The 19,494-nt window shown below is 39.6% G+C and overlaps 2 protein-coding genes across 2 annotated transcripts in view; one reads left to right on the forward strand and one right to left on the reverse strand.

The window, feature by feature from the left end:
* LOC142411248 (protein FRA10AC1 homolog) overlaps positions 1–11,998 on the reverse strand; it is a 29,710-nt gene extending 17,712 nt beyond the window's left edge. The window contains exons 1-7 of the mRNA XM_075504826.1: positions 11,882–11,998; positions 6,776–6,852; positions 4,686–4,778; positions 4,557–4,602; positions 2,549–2,625; positions 1,783–1,866; positions 1,205–1,289 (exon numbers count right to left, since the gene is read on the reverse strand). Coding sequence (XP_075360941.1) covers positions 1,205–1,289; positions 1,783–1,866; positions 2,549–2,625; positions 4,557–4,602; positions 4,686–4,778; positions 6,776–6,852; positions 11,882–11,914 — 495 coding nt within the window. The 5' untranslated portion in view covers positions 11,915–11,998. The remainder of the gene's footprint in view (positions 1–1,204; positions 1,290–1,782; positions 1,867–2,548; positions 2,626–4,556; positions 4,603–4,685; positions 4,779–6,775; positions 6,853–11,881) is intronic.
* Positions 11,999–12,161: 163 nt separating this feature from the next.
* The window catches only part of LGI1 (leucine rich glioma inactivated 1), a 31,623-nt gene continuing 24,290 nt past the window's right edge, over positions 12,162–19,494 (forward strand). Inside the window, exon 1 of the mRNA XM_075504824.1 lies at positions 12,162–12,655. The gene's annotated coding sequence lies outside the window, so the exon portion shown is untranslated. The remainder of the gene's footprint in view (positions 12,656–19,494) is intronic.

Consider the following 19,494-nt stretch of genomic DNA (forward strand, 5'->3'; position numbering starts at 1 on the left):
AATGACTTATAAGCATAAATAGGAACTCAGAGTCACCTCAAAGGTAGGACAGCCACATTTGAAGTCTGACAGGGAAACACTGTTCACACAACACACACACACACACACAAAAGGAAACTGGGGCAGAACAGTTTCCCACAAAAGATAGCAAACATATGGAAACTTGGCATAGCAGTGAAAGAAACAAAATCTGTAAGCATGCTCAAGGGAAAATCAGTTGGAGGGGGCGGGGCAGAGACTGAGGGATATTAAACAGCTATAGGAAAATAAAATCAAATTTACTCAAAAAAAAAAAGGAGGGAAGACATTTTCAGCATTTTACTTTTTGTTAACTTTCATTTACTTTTTACATTTTTCTGTTACAATTTTCTTTAGAAGGCTGTCATCTTTTCTGCCTAATATTAGAGTTTAAGCCCAGTCCTTGCAAATACGTACCAGTGAATGTAATTTTCAATACTATAAATAGTCTCAAAGAACTTTATATAGACACTGTTTGCAGGGCTGGGTTGTTACTATGTGCTAACAACACTAAGACACATCTGAGTTCAGCAACACTCTTTGCAAAATCACAATAGAAAATCCACATATTCTTTTTGACTAAGAGGTTAGTCAGTCAAAAACTTAGAAACAACAAAGGCTGTTCCGGTTAAGAAGGAAAAACTGGTGCTGGAATTGGGCTGTTTCTCTTAAGAAATTCTATTTATTTACAAGGAACATACAAATATCCTGTTTCCATAAACAGAAAAGAACAACCAGCAAAAGACGCTGCTTTAGAACAGACATTTCCAAAATTGTTTCTGCCAGCATTCAAGTACAAAACTCTCTCTTTTTAGACTGTTATTTTAAACAGTAACATTCCCAGGGGTTTTTTAGGCTTCATCTAGTGCTCCTCTCCAGGCAAACCTCTCTAGCTTTCTCTCCTTAACCTCTCTGCATTTTCTGCCTTTCTTACACACAACGTACCTCTTCATAAAACACCATCTGACAGAAATGCTCCTGTTCCCACAGAAGCACATTTCTGGGGCAGTGACAATGCTTGGATTCAAACTGCTGCTGCTTATTAAACAACCTCACAAGTTCTCACAACTCTCTTTCTAGGGAAGGGGTACTAACATTCTGGTTTCACAACATATCCACAGTCATGAGGCAATTTTAAAAAAGGACATAACTTAAAACCAAGATGATTTACAGTAATGAAGCGTACCTTATTCTCTTTGTATTTACTGAGATCTGCAATACAGTATTCTTTGAACAATTTATCATAATACTTCTTTGCAAGCCTCTTCTCCCTATAACAAAAGGTATTATTTTTTATTAAACATAAAACATGATACAATTCATTTTACATTGTAATGACATTAGCAAGACAAAGACATGTTGTTTCATCTGAAGAACACAAGTTGCAGAGCTAGAAATGCAACAGAAATACACTCATTGAGCTAAGGGGTAATTTTCATGAAACTGGAAAAATACATCTAAAATATATCTACAGCACAAACTAAACTATATTTTTTCAAACTAGGCTTCCTTCAGAGTTTTCAGAACAGTCATTTGGATCTCGGAGAATGCACAAATATTTCTTAGTTCTTTCTGTCATCAATTCATTCTGCCATTAAGCAATATTACAATATGAAAGACCTCCTAAAGGTCTTTCATTTTTCAGTGCATTAAAGATCAAAGAATGATCACTCAGTATGCACAGTAATTCTTAATTAGTAGGGGACACCACAAATTTAGTACAAGTGATCTAAAAATAACATGTTCTATAATAGTTCCAGGTACCAATTCATGTCTGCTTCATCATCTTCGTTCCACAGGAATCTATGGTTTTCTCTAATAACATCAAGATCCGTCTTGTCATTAGCTCTATAAAAGGACACATTTTTTTTAGTACAATGTAACATTAAAATGAAAAGTCAGTCAAATAATACTTTGGTACACATCAGTATTTCACAGTTGTGATCTCCACCTCACCGCATAAAGGAATATATTGCTATGGAATAAAACTATCAAAAAACTTATTCCCTGGCATACCTTTTCCCAAATGAAGAATCCACAGTGGAAAATGGCCACTGAAACGGTGACTGACTTGATCCTGCCTGAAAATACTTTTTACACTTTTTACTGAAGACAGTAATGTTAGAACGTAGTTATAGATAGCTCTAAAGAAGGTTATCATTATTCTGGACAATGGATAGCAATTCTGCACATTTCAAAAGTATTTCAGATTGTTATTTTGAAGGTACTGCCAGATATTTCTCAATGTACCCTCAATTAATGCTCACCTGTCATCTTTCCTTTTACATAACAAAACAACTATAATTCAGCTCATGGTAAGTTCTTACATAAAAATAATGCTGCAAAATGAAACAAGGCAATACTGTGGTTTGGATATTTACAATTACTGTAGTTATTATTTGTGACCAAAAAATTAGTAATTTGATACATAGCCACCTCCCCTTCTCCCCCCCAAGCTATAATATATAACAGCTTTACATAACAGGGGAGCTTTGGGGGCATGAGGGGAAAGATTGCTAATGGTTCTTACCCAGAACGTCGGAAATCCTCTATTTTGCCACCATAGTACAAAATGTAGTCATGCACAAACTTTTTATGTCTTTCATACTGAATAAAGCAATTAAGGATTGTTTCAGAACTTATATCTTCTTTTATTTTACCATAGTTTAAAACTAAAAAAAAAAAAAAAAAATTTATATACTTAACAGAAAGAATTTTTTTTCTCAAAAAAAGTTCAGTAATTTCCAGAAAGAAAGGATTAATTGGCAATTTTTACTTAACAACCTCTCATAAAAGCTACTTTCCAAATACAGAAATTCAAGGCAATTTCATCTTTAAAGCCTCATTCAGCTGCTAGACCTTTATAAAATTGTCTTCCTTTATCAAAGATGCTCTGTATGCATATACATAGAAACTGGGTTCATTTTTTCAGCTGTAATTTAGACAACAACTTCTTAGTACTGCAGTTTTCGTTTAAAACAGGTTTGTATTTTTGTATTATAAAAATAGTCTGGCTACTAAAATGGAACAATTTATTACATTTTACCATCAACATACAAATAAAAGTTATCTGCTTTAGTTTGGAGATGAAAATCACGGGAAAATATGTAATGCTTTTTTTAGAACACTTTGGCCTCAGAGACACGATCTGAAACACATTTTGTACCATAATTTGAGCAAAAATATCCTATTACTTATTCAGAAAATAAGCATCTTCACAAGTAAAAACATTATATATGGCTACTGAAAAATATTTTCAATTAACTTGTATGGTGTTTCTGAAGCAGCAAATTAGGAAATACATGATCTCCTGGTACATATCCTGGCACTTACTGCATCAGTGTGAATAATTTGTATCAACCCACTATTTTGACATGCATTAGGATTTTATTGAGAAAACATTTTATTTTCCAAATGTCCCCAAAAAGTTAATTTAACCTCAGTATGTGTCTTTTTTTTTTTTCCCCACCACAAATTGAAGGAACAGAGAAGCAAGCCCAGAACGTTTACCTGGCACAATTAAACACATTTAACACAACATACTATTTTGTGCTGCTATTTGAGTTACTAGGCTTTAAAATTGCATAACAGTAAAGGTTTTAAATAGGAACCACTCAAAAACATTAGCAGAAACTCATAAAAGTCTCTACACAATGAGTTTTGTAGTCATTCCAGAATATATGGGCTTTTCTGTGCCTAATGACAGTCTATAGCATCAGGGGGACTGATTAAGATATGTCCCCTTTACAGGCATACGGTGGTTTATGTAGTGCCTGGCCAAATCCTAAGCAGGTTAGAAGTTACTTTCTGTTTACTGGAGTTTCCAGATTTAAGTAAGTCTTTCTGTATTTACTTAGTCTTTACTTTCCTATTTATTAACTGTTACTGCTGAAGAACAGCTATTTCAACAAACAAGGAACTGATGATATTTCAGATACACCCAGTCAAAACATGTAATGACTGTCCCAGGTGAAAACTAAATAAAAGGAGAAAGGTTGTAATCTAAATAAGGTAGTAGTTATAAAAATAGTTACAAATTATGCATGAAATATGATTAAGAGATTAAAAAAACCCTAAAATAAAACTGCACATGATATTAAACAGGCTTACATTAGAGCATCTGTAGAAGATATTACTGTTAATAAGAGATAACTGGAGATAAGGCTGTTTTGAATAGACTTTTGAATTAACTAATGCATTCTTAAATTTCCTGTAGAAATGCATTTGTCCGCAGGTAATAGCAGCCTTATATAGAATTATGTTCTGTATAAACTCAATTGAAAGAGCAAAGTGTTTTTGTGCCAGTCTAAATAAAATTCACTGTATAATAATTTTGTCCCAAACAGCGCAAATGAACATATAGGAAAAGTTTGGAAATGCCTCTACTCAGTAACAAAAATAAGCTAATTTGAAGAATGGCTCAGTATCTGGTGCTGCACTGTCAACTGCTGTGATAACTGAGAAATCCCAGTATTTCACCTTAATAGATAACCTTTGCCCCATTTTCAAACTTGAAGAAAAATTAAATAGAAGGATACAGCATCCATCGCTATCAAGTGAAATCTTCTTTTTCTTGCTTCTTCCCTGTTAATAACAAATACATTTCAGTGAAATCTATCTTTACATTAAGGGAAAAATGCCTCACAAAATCAACAGATAAAAGATACCTATCCCATTCTTCAGCTGCAAATTGTCTGTGAACCACGCTGCATTGCTTTGGTTTTTGGAATGGCTTTATCAGAAGGCCATCTTCCTTTATACTAAAGGTAGGGGGAAAAAGGAAGAAAAGTTAGTCAAGAACTTTTCGTACGCAGTAAAATTTCCATATGCCAAACTTTGCACTAACTTGAGTAACAAAAACTGTTATATTGCTAGTTGCTACATGAATAAAACCAAACTTCAGAACCAACATCAGCTTAGATTTTACTTCATTTGCAGAACAAAATCGGAAAGGCAGTTTACAGTTAGGATTTAAAGAAAATTGCTTAAAACAGCAATTTGTAATATTTATTTTTATCAATATTATCACTATAGAACTATAATGAAAAAACCCTGAAGATCCCTCAGTTTCACTCTACATTTAAAGGCCTCTATAAATATCAGCTACACAGCCAAGTAGGAACAGGAAGGACAGTATGTTCACTGAATAAGAGTGACTGCTAGTAACCCTATCCCATCCTTTCATGCTAATGTCTCAACACCTCATTAAACAGCTCTGCCTCTCTTAGTGTAATCACAAGAATCGCTAATTTAAAGCTTAAGTACTGTGCAGTGAACCATACTTGTCAGTGGGCAGCTAAAAATACTTTCAGAATTCAACAAAGTAATAAAAAGTTAAATATAAAGTGATGCACTTTAGCTAGTAAAAGGTATATTTAGTTAGTTTCATTCCTCAATAGAGGTGATGAAAAGATTTTTCCATAATTATCAGCTGGCAGAAAGAATGGAAGTTGGAAACCTGTAGAAAGCAAGGCAGGGAATTTATATTTCAAGCTTTGGAATATAGGACTCTAGAAACTAAGGGTATCATTTGCTCAAAAGGATCTGTAGGCACAAAATTCCCATAAAGAGACTCCGTAAAACAGCAATATGGAGAAAACTTAAGACTACTATTTTCCTTAAAATGAAAATAAATATCATCATAGAGCAAGAAAAGGATATATACATATACAGTGAACCCACATAACAGCCCTACTGGGAATCAGCAGTAGTACGCCAGAACAAGGGTAATGATGATATTTTTGAAAGGCTCCTGATGGTTAGTTAATATTCCACCTAGAAAGTGGAATGGTATAATGTGTAATGGCCTTTTAAAGAAAATGAAAACTGAACAAAACCAGTCACTGTTTTAATGGAGAACAGCTATATTTATAAAATAAATGGAACAGCACAATGCCTGCTATTATTCCAATGATTAAAACATGAATTTTTTTTCCCAGAATGCAGTCAGACACTACAAAACCCATTCTTTCAATTTTATTACAAAGGAAAATATGCAAGACTCCTAGGAAAGTTTCCAGAAAGCCTTCTTATATAAAGTCCAATAACAGAGAAAGGGTGAGACAGGAAAAGGTAAGAAGAATATATGCATAACGAAGGCAAAATGTTCAGTATGGAACAGCAAGTGTTGAAGGACTATGGTGCCAAAGCAAAATAAAGAAAGAAATAAAAATCTTAATAATATAATGAGATCAGACTACAAAATTCAAGGTCACCAATTGTGCGAGCCACTGAAAGAACTGGCAAAGGTGATCTCAAATAAGAGATGTGTAGTTACATTTCAAGGATTGAGTTCAACACAATTCAACAATTCCCAGGTCTCTTCACAAACTAAATAATAAAAAAGTATCATCAGTTCTTCACTTGCTCCAAGCAGGCGTTTTATATCTACAACGCCTTTTTTGCCTTGGTCTCTTAGCAGTTCCATGTGTCCTGATGGATCACAGTGAAGTGAACAGCACAGCCAAACCCCAGCAGTTGATACTAATGCTCAGAAAACTGAAACACACTGCTCGGAGAAGTGGGGGCCATATAGACACCAGATGGACATGGCAGAACGGAACTTAATCAGCTGCCCCTGAGAGACGACATGCTTTGGCAAGCTTGACGTGAGGAGATGCAGGAAATCAGAGAGATTGATTTTTCAAAAACCATTTCAACACCAGACTTTACATACCACAGCATAATCTTCTATACACAGTAATAGGCCATTTGCACAAAATACATAATGCAAAGTGTTAATTCTGTACTACATTACCTTTTAGTCTTTTGCACAGACTTCTCTCCATTCTCCTCATCACTAAAATCAGAATCATAGCCTCCATGGCCATGAGCCTGAAAATAATAGACAACACAGTCAATATACCTGCTAATGTAATATTGTCAATATACCTGCTAATGTAATGTATACCTGCTTATGTAAAGACAGAAAGACAGAGAGCAAGCAAGTGAGTGCAAACTCTCACATATGTCTAAACCAAACCAAATCCAACAGACAATGCAGAGTATATTCCAAGTAACACAGGGGAAAGAAAGACATCATCTGTCAAAAGATCACTTTATAAATAATTTATATGCGCATGTCCCCATGTTTAATCTTCACATAGATGCAGACAACCAAAAGTATGATACACATCTTTGGTCTTCACTTTCAAACAATCTCCCTTATAAAAGAAAAAGGTGAGTATTTTGCCCAGGAGCTACTCTTTCAGAGGGCTGGAGGACAGCAACTGATGTGCCCACATTATAAACAAATAAAGATGAGAACAAAAGTTTCTTGGGCTGTGGTACAGCATTTTAGATCATTAGATCTTACACTGGTAGCTGGAAAGCTGATTGAAATGATCACTAAAATACAAAATAACAATATGCCTGCAAAAATGTGCCATCTAATCAGCACAACATTCCTACCATGAAATGAAATATTTTTTCCCACACACTTTGGGACTACAATGTCAAATTAATGCATATAAGAAAACCAAAATATCCCATATCTTAATGTCATCAAACAATCAAGCACTGACTGATGCCCAGATCTACCACCTCCATTTTTCAAGGCACAGTTACACGTCCAGTTCTTTCAGCAGAAGTAATGGCTTAAGTAGTTCCCATCTCCTCTCCCTCACTCCTACTCTGGTACCTTCTTTCCCGTTGCTCAGTTGCAGTTGTGAAACTACACATGAACCAGATCAAACAACTCACCCAAGATACAAAGGATCCTATCCAAAAAAGATTATTTTAACCCAGATAAGTTTCTTGAGAGTTCATCCAGAGCCCCCCAACCAGCTACACCAGCGAGCTGGAGGGGTAGCACAGGAAGAGAACAGCCAGAGCTGGGAATTGCTTAAACCGGCACGGACACCAAAAAAGCATTTACACAACTGAGCTAAAAACAAGAAGGATGGTTATTACACATCTGCATGGGGAAAGGTTCGACACATACTTCTTAAGTATCTTGGTAATTAACACTGTGGATGAGAAAAGAAACTGGGTTAGAAAACCAGTGTATTTGATTCAGGGTTGCTGATTCCTACATTACCTACAATCCTATTCCTCCTCAGACAAAAACCTGAGAAAAACAAAATCTGAAAAAAAGATGCGTCTCTTCAGGATGATTTTGATGAGGTGCCTTCTCTGGATGCAAATGCCTCCCAGAAATGCCATGCTGGAGAGTCAACTGTATCCTCTACTGACATCAACAACTGGTCTGTATCGTGCAGAGTATGTAAAACACTACCTTCTCACACTGACAGTGAAGGATTGATTTTTAAGAATTTTTTTAAATTATTTTTATTAATAATAAACTGTTCCTTTTTTCCTTGCTTTAATACTGTAATGTTCCTTCCACTCTTGAACTCTTCCGAAGAAGACATAGCTCTCATATACGTATATACGTCAACAAAAGCAAATCAGAACTTTCTGATTTGCCTTTATGTTTTCTATTTCCCAGGAGACACAAAAATAATCAGTTACCAAAAAAAGTGCAGCAGAAGTCTGCAGTGTCTGGTGTAAGTGGGCCTCACACACTGGCAAAAGAGCAGCTATGGTGCAACGTCCTCCCAGCACAGTCCCATGATAATCCACAGTTCAAATGCAGGTCTGTGCTGGTTTCAGCTGGGATAGAGTTCATTTTCTTCATAGTAGCTAGCATGGGGCTATGGTTTGGATTTGTGCTGAAAACAGTGTTGATAACACAGGGATATTTTCGTTATTGCTGAGCAGTGCTTACACAGAGTCAAGGCCTTTTCTGCTTCTCACCCCACCCCACCAGCGAGGAGGCTGGGGGTGCACAAGAAGTTGAGAGGGGACACAGCTGGGACAGCTGACCCCAACTGGCCAAAGGGCTATTCCATACCATATGGCGTCATGCTCAGCATATAAAGCTGGGGGATGAAGAAGGAAGGGGGGACGCTCAGAGTGATGGCGTTTTGCCTTCCCAAGTTATGCATGACGGAGCGCTGCTTTCCTGGAGATGGCTGAACACCTGCCTGCCGATGGGAAGGAGTGAATGAATTCCTTGTTTTGCTCTGCTTGTGTGCGCAGCTTTTGCTTTACCTATTAAACTGTCTTCATCTCAACCCACGAGTTTTCTCACTTCTACCCTTCCGATTCTCTCCCCTCATCCCGGCGGGGGGGGGGAGTGAGCAAGCGGCTGGGTGGTGCTTAGTTGCCGGCAGGGGTTAAACCATGACAAGGTCTCCTAGCTGAGGTGGTTCTAATAGCAAGCCTGTCACTACTTTTGTTAAGAAAGCTTATGTGATCCTTAAAAAAAGCTGAATACATTATGAGTGTGCAGCAAGTATATTTATACTTGGCCTCTAAATTTTAAAAATATAAGGGTAATCCAGGAATGTTTTAAATGGCAAAAGTAATGCTTCCCAGATGAACAACGAGAACTTCCTTCACACTTGAAAGGGGAGAAAGTCCAAGCCAATACAATGTGCATGAAAGTCAACATGAGACAGATGAAGTACAGAAACAGGCAAGAAGAGAAAAGCTCAAATAAAAGGAGATTTTCCAAAAGTGGTTGCCCTTGGATGATGGGCCCCAGCAAAGACGTAGACATACTTGGTAATCACCTCCCAACTGATTCTGGGAATGACTCAAAAAAAAAAAAGATGCAAGAAAAGCTGCTCCAACAGAGTCATACTGTAGGGCTCTCAGAAGTTGATGACTGCCTTTTGGAAAGCTGTGACTGTGATTAGAAGGGCAGGCATGGCTAAGGACTAGGTCCTGAGAGGCTGCTCTTCCGACAGGAAACCTCTTCACAGCTTCAGCCGTTCCTCCGAATCACTACAATCACTCAAAGATAAATTCAGAGTGAAAGAGTACAACCCACAACTGATGTCCTGACACTTCTAGGTCACTCCTTCTTTGAAGGCAACAGCAGAACGGGCAGGTACTGTACCGAAGTTGGGTTTGCATCAGCAGGTCCAGCAGTGCTGGACGGCACTCTTGGAGACCGGGACTGAACAATTACTGACCTGATGCCGTAGGATGATACCAAGATGACCTGACTTTTAGGTAAAACATAAAAATGGACTCCATCAAAGAATCTCATCCATAAATTAATCTTTCCATTTTGGAAGGACAGTGTAAACAGATACCTGCTTAATGTTGTAAAATTTCAAGACTGATTTCTCCCCTTCTCCACAAAAAAAGCCAAACAACAATCCCAGATAAGGCAAATGTATTTAACTGTAGTAAAAGAGGGGCAGACACCATAGCTTTGTGCCCAGGCTATTAGATTTTAAAAGAGGCATATGTAGACATGGACATGCAAGATTGTCAAGAAAATGTAAAATAACTACTTTCACTATTTGATAAATCCTTTAATATAATCTTTGCTTTGATGGAATTTGTCAGAAAATCAGAATGCTTTTAGTAAATTAGGAAGGTAAATAGCAAATATTTTATCAAAACATGAACCTGAAAGTTGCATAACTTAAATGGTACAGTGTGCTTTGTCTGTTGCACCAACTTTGAACTTTTTTTCCCCCAAACAACAAAACAAACTGAAACCACAAAACTAAAACAAGTACCAATATGCTTTCAGATACATTTAAATCACAGACATTTAAGTAATCCCAACATCTTGGATTAATTAATAGTGAAGCAACTGGAGACAGAACCAAGCCCACTAACTTAGGGCTCCTAAAAAAAGGCAACTTAAACACAGTAAATGTACAAACACTGTACACAGCTGATGGCAGATAGAGGAGATGTCAACTGTTGATGTCAATACAGAACACTGCATTTACAGGAGTATTTGCATCCAGAAAAAGCACCTCCTTTAACCCTCTCCACTGGGGTAAACACACACTAGTGAAATGGACACATAATAGCTCATGTTGACTCCTGACCACAACATGCAGCTGAACACAAAAAGACAGTAAAAAAAAAAAAAGGGCAAAACAATCCTACAGACAAAATCCCAACTCGTGGCTCCTGAGCTCAGCCCTCATGTTGCTACCGCCCTCACAAGCGTCACTCCCATCCTTCCCTTTATCTGCCCAGCGCACACGTCTGTGCTCATCTCTGCCCACAGCTCGGGTATGGCCCAAAACTGACCCCAGTGCTCATTTTAGTACAAACAAACCACTCTGGGAGGGTCTGAAGGGAGCATGGGATCTAGAACGGGGCTTGAGGAGCCGTCCTGGCTGGAAAAAGGGTGCTGTGCGGGGGGTCAGCATCCTTCACTGCAAAATGCTCTCCCCACCTTGATGCTGTTTTGGAGGCTTTGCAACCCCTACTTGGAGAAAAAACCTGAGACTAAGTACAATTAGCTTCAAACCTACTCTTTCTTGTAAAACCAATTACGAGGAGTATTTGCATATACTGTACAGCGAACACCCCTAACAAAGAGAAAAGACACCCACAAAATACTGCCCCTTTATTAAAGCTGTAAAACTACAAAAGGAGAAGCAGGAGTAAAAGGTAGGTAACAGCAGACCACGACAGGGAGGATTAGAGCTTTGTGGGGCCCCACGGAGAAAAATCACACCGAAAACCGGCCCGTGTGGGCCCGACACGACTTCGAAGCCGTTCTCACGCCCCGAGAGCCGCCCAGCCCTTCCCCAGCCTGCTGGGCGGCCCGCCAGACCCGTCCCGCCGCCACAGGAGCGGCCCTAGGACGGCCGCGGGGCGCGGGGCACGGGGCACAGGCCGCAGCCCCCCGGCCGGCCGGCCGCCCGCCGCACGGGGAGGGCGGCTCGGCCCTCTCCCCGCTCAGGCACGGCCTGGCCCCTCCGCCGGCCCCACCCCCGCCGCAATGGAGGCCGCGGCCTCCGCCGAGGCCTGTCCGCCGCCCGCCCCTGCTGGGCCCCCTCCCTCCGTCCGTCCCTCCCTCCCGGGCCCCACTTACGGCCGCGGAGAGGCGCAGCTGGTTGGGCACCATGGCGGCGGCGCGGGCGGCTGGCTGGCGACGCGGGCGAGGGCCGCCTCCGCCGCCCGGCCGTGCTAGCCGGCCGCGACGCTGCTCCCCCGGGCCCCTCCCGGAAACCGGGGGCAGAGGCGGAGCAGGGCCGCGCCGGGGAGTGTCTCCCTCCGCCGCTGGCGGGCGGCGCGGCGCAGGGCAGAGGAGCGCGGGGAGTCGGCGGAGCGCGGCGGGGCGCCGGCGGGCGGGGGAGGGCGAGCCGCGCCGGCAGGGGAGGGGAGGGGAAAGCCGCTCATCATGTTTAGGGGCGAGGGGAGTCTCCCTGCCCGGGAACCCGGTGCACGGCGCCGGCTGCGGCGGTCTCCGCCTCTGGGAAGGTAGGACTCGGCCGCAGTGGTTCCCAGAGAGGCCTTAGCGAGCCCCTCTCCTCCACATCCCGCTTCGGCCCCGCACCACCCCCGGCGCTTTCGGGGAGGGACTCCCCGTTGGAGGAGCTGAGCTGGGGGGGGGGCCGTAACGGCTCAGACCCGGCTGCGGGCAGCGGGGGCGGCGGTGCCCGGCGGGAAAGGGTCCGTCGGGGGGGCGGGGGTCGCTCTGGAGGAGGCCCCTCAGGGAGGAAGGGCCTTGGGAGGGTGCTCCTCGGCGGGCAGGAGCTGCCAGACGTCCCCGGGGCCGGGCTTCATGCAGTAGGTGTGTGCGCTGCCCTCACCGCGGCACAGACCTCGCTCACAGCCGTATTAACGCCCTGGCAGCCTCGGCAAGGTAATATGTAACATTGATTTCCGCGTTTTAGCGGTTTCTCTTGTTTTCAGTCGCATCTCGCAGTTAGAAGAAGGAAAGGCAATATGTGACCCAGTTTCTCTGTGAGGACCAACGGCAACTGGGTGACAGAGTTTGGGAGCCTGTGGGTTGCATCAGGGAAAGGAGCTTTATAAACTAAAACTGTTTTCTCATAAGCTAGCTGGGAAATACAAGTCTTAAGCATTAAGTCATCAGATTCAGCAAGTAGCTGTCAAGGAGTTGATATTGTTTCCCATCAAACATTAGGGCACATAATACTTGAACCAGCGTTTTGACTGCCGAGGTCTGAAATGCTTTAATCCATCACAGATATTTTCTTCTGGACTGTATCAGAGTTTCCAGCCGTGTTATTGATTCCTGGAGTCTTAAACTACAGATACACTTAATACAGGGAAATTTTCAAAATTGAAATACTACTGCTGTCATTGTAATATATAACTTGTAAAATATAAGTTGCAGCTAGTTGCTATTATGCAGTAAGGCAATCACACGCCATAGTTGACAATGTACCTTCTTACCTTGGCTACCAAATCTCAGTTTTAAAAGCAAACATATTTTTTCTCCTGACCTAGTATTTGTGTCACTCATTTTGTTATCACTCTGAATGGATGTAAAGGTGATGCTAAAGTGTCCCGTGGAAAGGAACAGAGTGGCAATATACTTATTTGAGTGTGTGCAGTATTCTGCTGAAGTCCTACTGAATGTGGCCCGTTTCTTTTAAAGGGCAGAGACTCTATTGCAAAAATGGAATTATCCTAATTAATAATTTAAATATCTCAAAATAAATAATGTATACCCACGAAGCTGTAATAGCAGGCATCTTTTTGTTGTTCCTCTCTTACGGAAATGGCAGACTGCTTTAGTGTGAATGAATCCTGACATGATTCTGGAAACTGGGCCAACATATCATTGATTATGCACTTTGAAGAAAAGTGGGGAAGGTAGAGGGAAGATTTACAATTCTTTAATCTCTTGGCATTGTGCTGTGGCCACAGAAGCCTGCATATAGAAAAAATAAAGTTTCTGGTACAGAGGAAAATTCTGCAGTGAGTCCAACTATAGCAACTGTTGTAGATGCTGAAGTTATTTTATGAACAGCTTTTCTGAGAATAGCAGCTAGCTAATTTCATCTTACTATGTTATGCTTTTCTGATGTCTGACTGTATTGCTTTCAGCATCACCTGACTGCTTTTTATATATGGGCTACAGTAAGCTACAGCTGGGGAAATGGATCAGAAATGGCCTCCTAAATAAATTGGAAATTGAAACTGGACCTGTCCTTAGCCCTTGATATATGGATTATAGCTTGATCCTATAGGAGTATCTCCGTAATTTAAATCTGGCATCAATATGCTTTGACACCAAAAAGGACACTTCTCTCATCCAAGTCCCACAGGACTGAAAGATACGGAAAAAAGAAGAGGCGGGCATAACTCTTTGCAGGGCGGGAGGTGCTACGGTTTTAAGTTGGATTTCAGTGGTTGTATAACCAAACCTTAGGAGCACAATTTTCCATTAGAGGTAAATCAATCTATGGGTTAGCTGCTGCTGAAGAGAGCATTCCTCTTCTTGAACTGGCACTAGTGCCCGTCTGACCGCTTCTGCTGAACTGCAGTATTTAATTTTCTGCCAGTCTAGCTCCTCTGACTATCCTGCTGTGGTGTCTAATGAGTAACAGTGCCGGTGCGAAAAAAGGTTAAGGATGGAGGGATGGGACAGGAGGGAAGGGGGAGGTGAGAAACAAGGGTGGCCCTTTCAGCAGCAGCTCTCTGTTAGATCAGCTTAGCAGTAACATGAAACTATACTCTTAAATTACAGTAGCCCTGAACTTCATGGCCCACAAAGGAGACAGCATCACTGTAGTTCTTACTTTACTTCTGCCCTAAATCTAGAAATGGGCTAAGACCTAGTGTATCCAGAAAGCTTAAGTCAGACATTATTTTAAAACCTTCAAGAAGTAAATGATTTCTCTCCCAAGTTTTCAAATCATTGACATATTCTTTACTGAACTTTAGTCACTCTGTTTTCTGATGACTCGGTGTGACAATTCCATAGAAAGTTTTGGGAAGAAGAAATGGAAATTTCTTCCCTCAAAAATTCTTCCCAGGGATATTCTTAGTAATACAAGGTAATATCCATGATTCTGAAATAATCCCAAGAGTTCATCAGCTTCTCTGTATTTACATTAATGCTGTCTTTCTTCCAGTCACCTATGTAATCTCAGATCATATTATGTAGACCATGGAGATAGCCTCAGTATGCAAAAACAACTAGACAAAAATTATTTGATTGATTTGCCACTTCTCAGACATCCAAATTCATTAAATGGGTGGTGAAACTGTTGCTGACATCAAGAGATTTATGAATACATATTGACTCATGTCATTTGTACCGGAGAGTAAAAGGTGCATTTTAACATCTGGGATGTGTCTTAAGGACAGACCTCTGACCTTCTTATTGTTTGGGGGTAGCATTATGTTTACTTAAGTAACCTGTTTATTTAATTAATTCCCCCATATTTTTACGGGGGGTACTTTTATCAATATGTATGTACCAAAAGAAGGTATTAAATCATGGAGATGTGGAATTCAAAGAATCATACCTAACATACTTATTGAGCTGTTCCTAAAAGCTTCCAGTATAGGAGATTTCACAGCATAAATAGCTTAATCTATTAACCTCTTACGTATATAGGGGTTTTTTCCTAGTATCTAAGGTAAATGTCCTTTGTTGCTACTTGAGATAATGTCTTAATGCCCTACACTAGTTGGTACAGAAAGCAAGAACTGATCATCGCTCTGTTTTATTGCTCTTCTTCAGACTTGGATTTCTCTCTATATTTCTAAGAAACATAGCATAGCTGTTTAGTCCTTATCAGTATTTAGGTAGGAAGAAATACCTCAACCTTCCTGCAGGAGATGATTGCCTCCTAAGATCTTCTGGCTAAGTTGCTTAAACTCAGGAGCCACTGATTTGTTTGGTCAAAATTAGTTTGGTTAGCTAATTAAAAAATTGGTCCAATTTTTAATGAAGCAAGTCAAGCAGCTTTGCCCGCAGGCCAGAAGAGGCAGCTACCACTGGTATGGAGAGTGAGGGCAAGGCAGTGGCTGACAACCATATCCATTATAAGAGCTGTTTGCAGAGGCCATGTATGACTACATTTGAGTTTGATTATGAGAAAGTAATGTGGAACCATCGAGAATGCTAGTAAAGTTGAGATTTATCCTGTGTAGTCTTTCCTCTTTCTACATTAAGCCAGTTATTTTGTCGAAAAATGAGGAAATTAGACTTTCTAACATTATTTGATATTGGCACCTTCCTATCTTCTACATGTCTATGAAGTAAGTTGCCAAATCATTTATTTTTGTGTCTTCGTAGTACAAACAGTCTCATGGCATCTGTTGTGTTCCAGCTTTTCATCTCCCTCTATCTGAAGTCCCCTAGTAATTTGTAGAAAAGCAAGTAGAACTAAAAATGGATGTTCACATATGCCAGTAACATCACATTCAGTAAGCGTAGTTCTCCTTTTAGATGTACCTGTGTACAACTTTAGGGATGCACTGTGCCTCCCAACGAGCCCCGAGCATGGTATATACTTAAGTCAGGCAGCTGACTCCCCAAGCCTAAGATTCCTGACAATCAGGGAAAACCAGTAGGGCTGTGCTGAGGGGCAATGGCTCACCCTCAGCAGTTTGCATCACTGGGGCTAGTCATTAAAGACTACGGTTATTCTGTAATCATCTAGAGGTTATGTAAAGAGAGCAGGCTGTTGAAATGCATATTTATTTTGTCAAATTCAGTAAATGTTATGTTCCATGTTTTCTGTCATACAAAGGATATCAAACGTGGAGTTTAACTAGCCACTAGATGTCAATGTTGTTGTGCTAAAAGGGAAATGCAGTTTTATTTGTTTGGCTGATAAAGTAATTTATTAAATAAATTCTGGATTTAAATTTTTTTCCAGGATAGAGTCAGTTACAAAAAATGTCATAGACAAGCCTGTACTATGTCCATTATTTCGAGAACAGCTGTGCTGTTTTATGCTATTTTGGAGTTGCAATTACCATTTCAGTGTGTAATCATTGTTAGAAAAATGCCTTTGAAAAAATAGCATCTGATTGTTCATCGGTTTCCTCCCTTGTTCCAAAATCCCAGATCTTTGTATAAGTAACCGCAATCATTGTATTGCATTGTATTTGTTAATAAGATAAAATAGAGATAATAATATGATATCTAATCCTATTATAAGAGTATAGAATTTCCTAAATTCCAATTATAGGTGGAAATTTTCCTCTTAATTATTCCTGTTTAACACCATTGGAGATCAATATCAAATACATTGTGTAGGGACAGAATTTCTAGAGCACTAAGGCTGCCAATATGAAAAACAATTTGGAAAACTTGGTTCTTTTGAAAACCTGGCCCTGATTCTGTATAACTGAAGGCAGAGCTGACAGATGATGGAATTTTAGAAGGCCATGTTAAGTAGAGTTTGACCCATGGACCTTTCTTATTCCAGGCTCCTGTACTTCTAGGGTGAACAAATCACTCCAAACCTCCACAGCTACTTGTTGCCTAATGCAGTGTCAGATTTTTATCTGAAGGCAGTGGTTCTGTTGGCCATCTACAGACCACTTTGAGACCAAATTTTGGGAATTAGTTTTATAAACACCAATCCAAAGCTCAAGAAGAGGACAGTACACATCTCAAATTCCAAGTTAAGCTTGTTCTGCTGATAGGAGGAAAAAGATACCAAAGGCTTTTATTAAAAATGGAGTTGAAACTTTCAGTTGATGTGAAAATCTCCAAGAAGAAAAACATGAGGAAATTGCTTCATTATCATGGACTGAGCTAGTTTAAGTCATGCTCAACACTTTATTTGATGGTAACATCACTTACACTGTTAACATGCTAATGAATCACAGGTAAATGAAGACTTTTAATGAAACTTTTAATTTCTAACATCTATTTTAGTTTTCTTGACTATGAATACAGAGTTATGTAAGAATCTTATCATAATATCTTGAAAACCAGATTGTTTCATTCATTCATTCTGTTGCAAAATAAAGGGAACACTCATAGCAACAACCTTGATCCTAAAATTTCTGTGAAGTTCAAAAAATATAATTAAAATAAACTAAGCTGCAAGCCCTTGTTAATGTGTGTATTGTAAATAAAGCCAGTATGACCCTATAAAGACTGATTCAGTTATGGAAATAATAAAGCAGACTTGCATCAAAATATAATGCATGGAAGCAACCTCCCATATTATCTCTACAGCTGTTTTGGGGGTTTTTTTTACAAAAAGTAAAGAATTTTACCTAATAAATCCACTAGAGATATATTATGTAGACTCCTGTCTATTGTCCTTTGTCACTGCTATTGCCATGTTTGTTTTGTGGCAGGTAATTTTGGTCTCCAGAGCTTACAGTCTGGCAGTTCTACTGAGAACAAAGCTTACTAAAAGATTACACATGCATGTAGGCATGCATAAACAAGTATAGTGACTTCAGTCTATCAAAAATTTAATTAAAAAGTAATTATCAATATGCACAAAATACTACTTCTTAGTTTTATCAACCTGCATTTAAATAAATGGAATACAGAAACTAACTCCTCCAGTGTGTTCCAGTTTTCATTTGAGGAGATTTTAGAAGTTCATTATGGTTAAATTCCCCAAAGTATGAACATTTTCCTAAGACAGCAAAGAATGCTTAATCCTACTTTTATGTCTAGATCTGTTATGGTGAAAAGCTACTGATGGCATTTCAAATACATAAATCCAAGAAAAAAGGAGATCTGTTTTTTCCAGTTTGGTATCAGAGTTATTATATGAGGGAAAAATGAAATAAAATAATAAGCAAGCGACAAGGAAAATATACTAAAGTGGAAATAAAAAACCCAACCAACCAACAAACAAGCAATATACTTGTTTTCTTTAAATTATATGGTTTCCCACTGGATTTGTTTTGTGAAAATAAAAAGAATATGTGAGCAAAATTACAGTCCATTGCACTTTTAAATCATAGTGGAAAGGATACGCATTCCCTTGTTTCCTGATACACATTTTTGTGCATAATGTCTACCATGTATATATAGTCATAATAATTCACTTATGATGACAACTGAGGCAAGGTACAAATCATTTACAGTTGAATGTATGGAATCTAAAGTCTTCTATATAAAGAGGTGAGTGACGAGTCACTATCTTGAGTCATAGAAGCAGTTAAGCACTGCTCATGTATCTGGCATAGAAAACCTGGAAAAGAAAGGTGCCTCGGAGTCTGAGTCTAAGATATAATGTAATAGAAAAACAAGGTCTTATGCACATTCCATACATATTCCAGAAGACACCTGTGCTTTTAGAGATGTGTTGTTTAGCCAAAAGTTGAGATCTTAATCCAGGAATCAAGAAGGTCAGTCCTGCAAACTGTACTATGCAGCTGGTCAGGCATGTTCATCACAGTGTTTTCCACTGGTTGTCCTAAAGCTAAGAAAATATTTCATAGCAGAGATTATTTGCAATATACAGTGGTATAGTCAAGTGTTTGGAATCTCACAGATAGATTTTTAAAAAATAAGGTATAAGAGCATAACAGGGCATCATGATGACAGAATCAACCCTCATTCTACCTTATGATTTCAGTGGGATTACTTACGTAGTAAAGTAGTACAGTAACTGCAAGTAGAGGCTGATAGTATCTGGGTTGAGGTGATCAATAGCTGATCATTCAGTGGAAACTGAAGGATACAGGGATATAAAGAGCTCTGAGCAGTGAAGTAGGACGAATCAGTAAAAA

The sequence above is a fragment of the Mycteria americana genome, chromosome 6 (assembly GCF_035582795.1).
Source record: "Mycteria americana isolate JAX WOST 10 ecotype Jacksonville Zoo and Gardens chromosome 6, USCA_MyAme_1.0, whole genome shotgun sequence".
NCBI lineage: Eukaryota > Metazoa > Chordata > Aves > Ciconiiformes > Ciconiidae > Mycteria > Mycteria americana.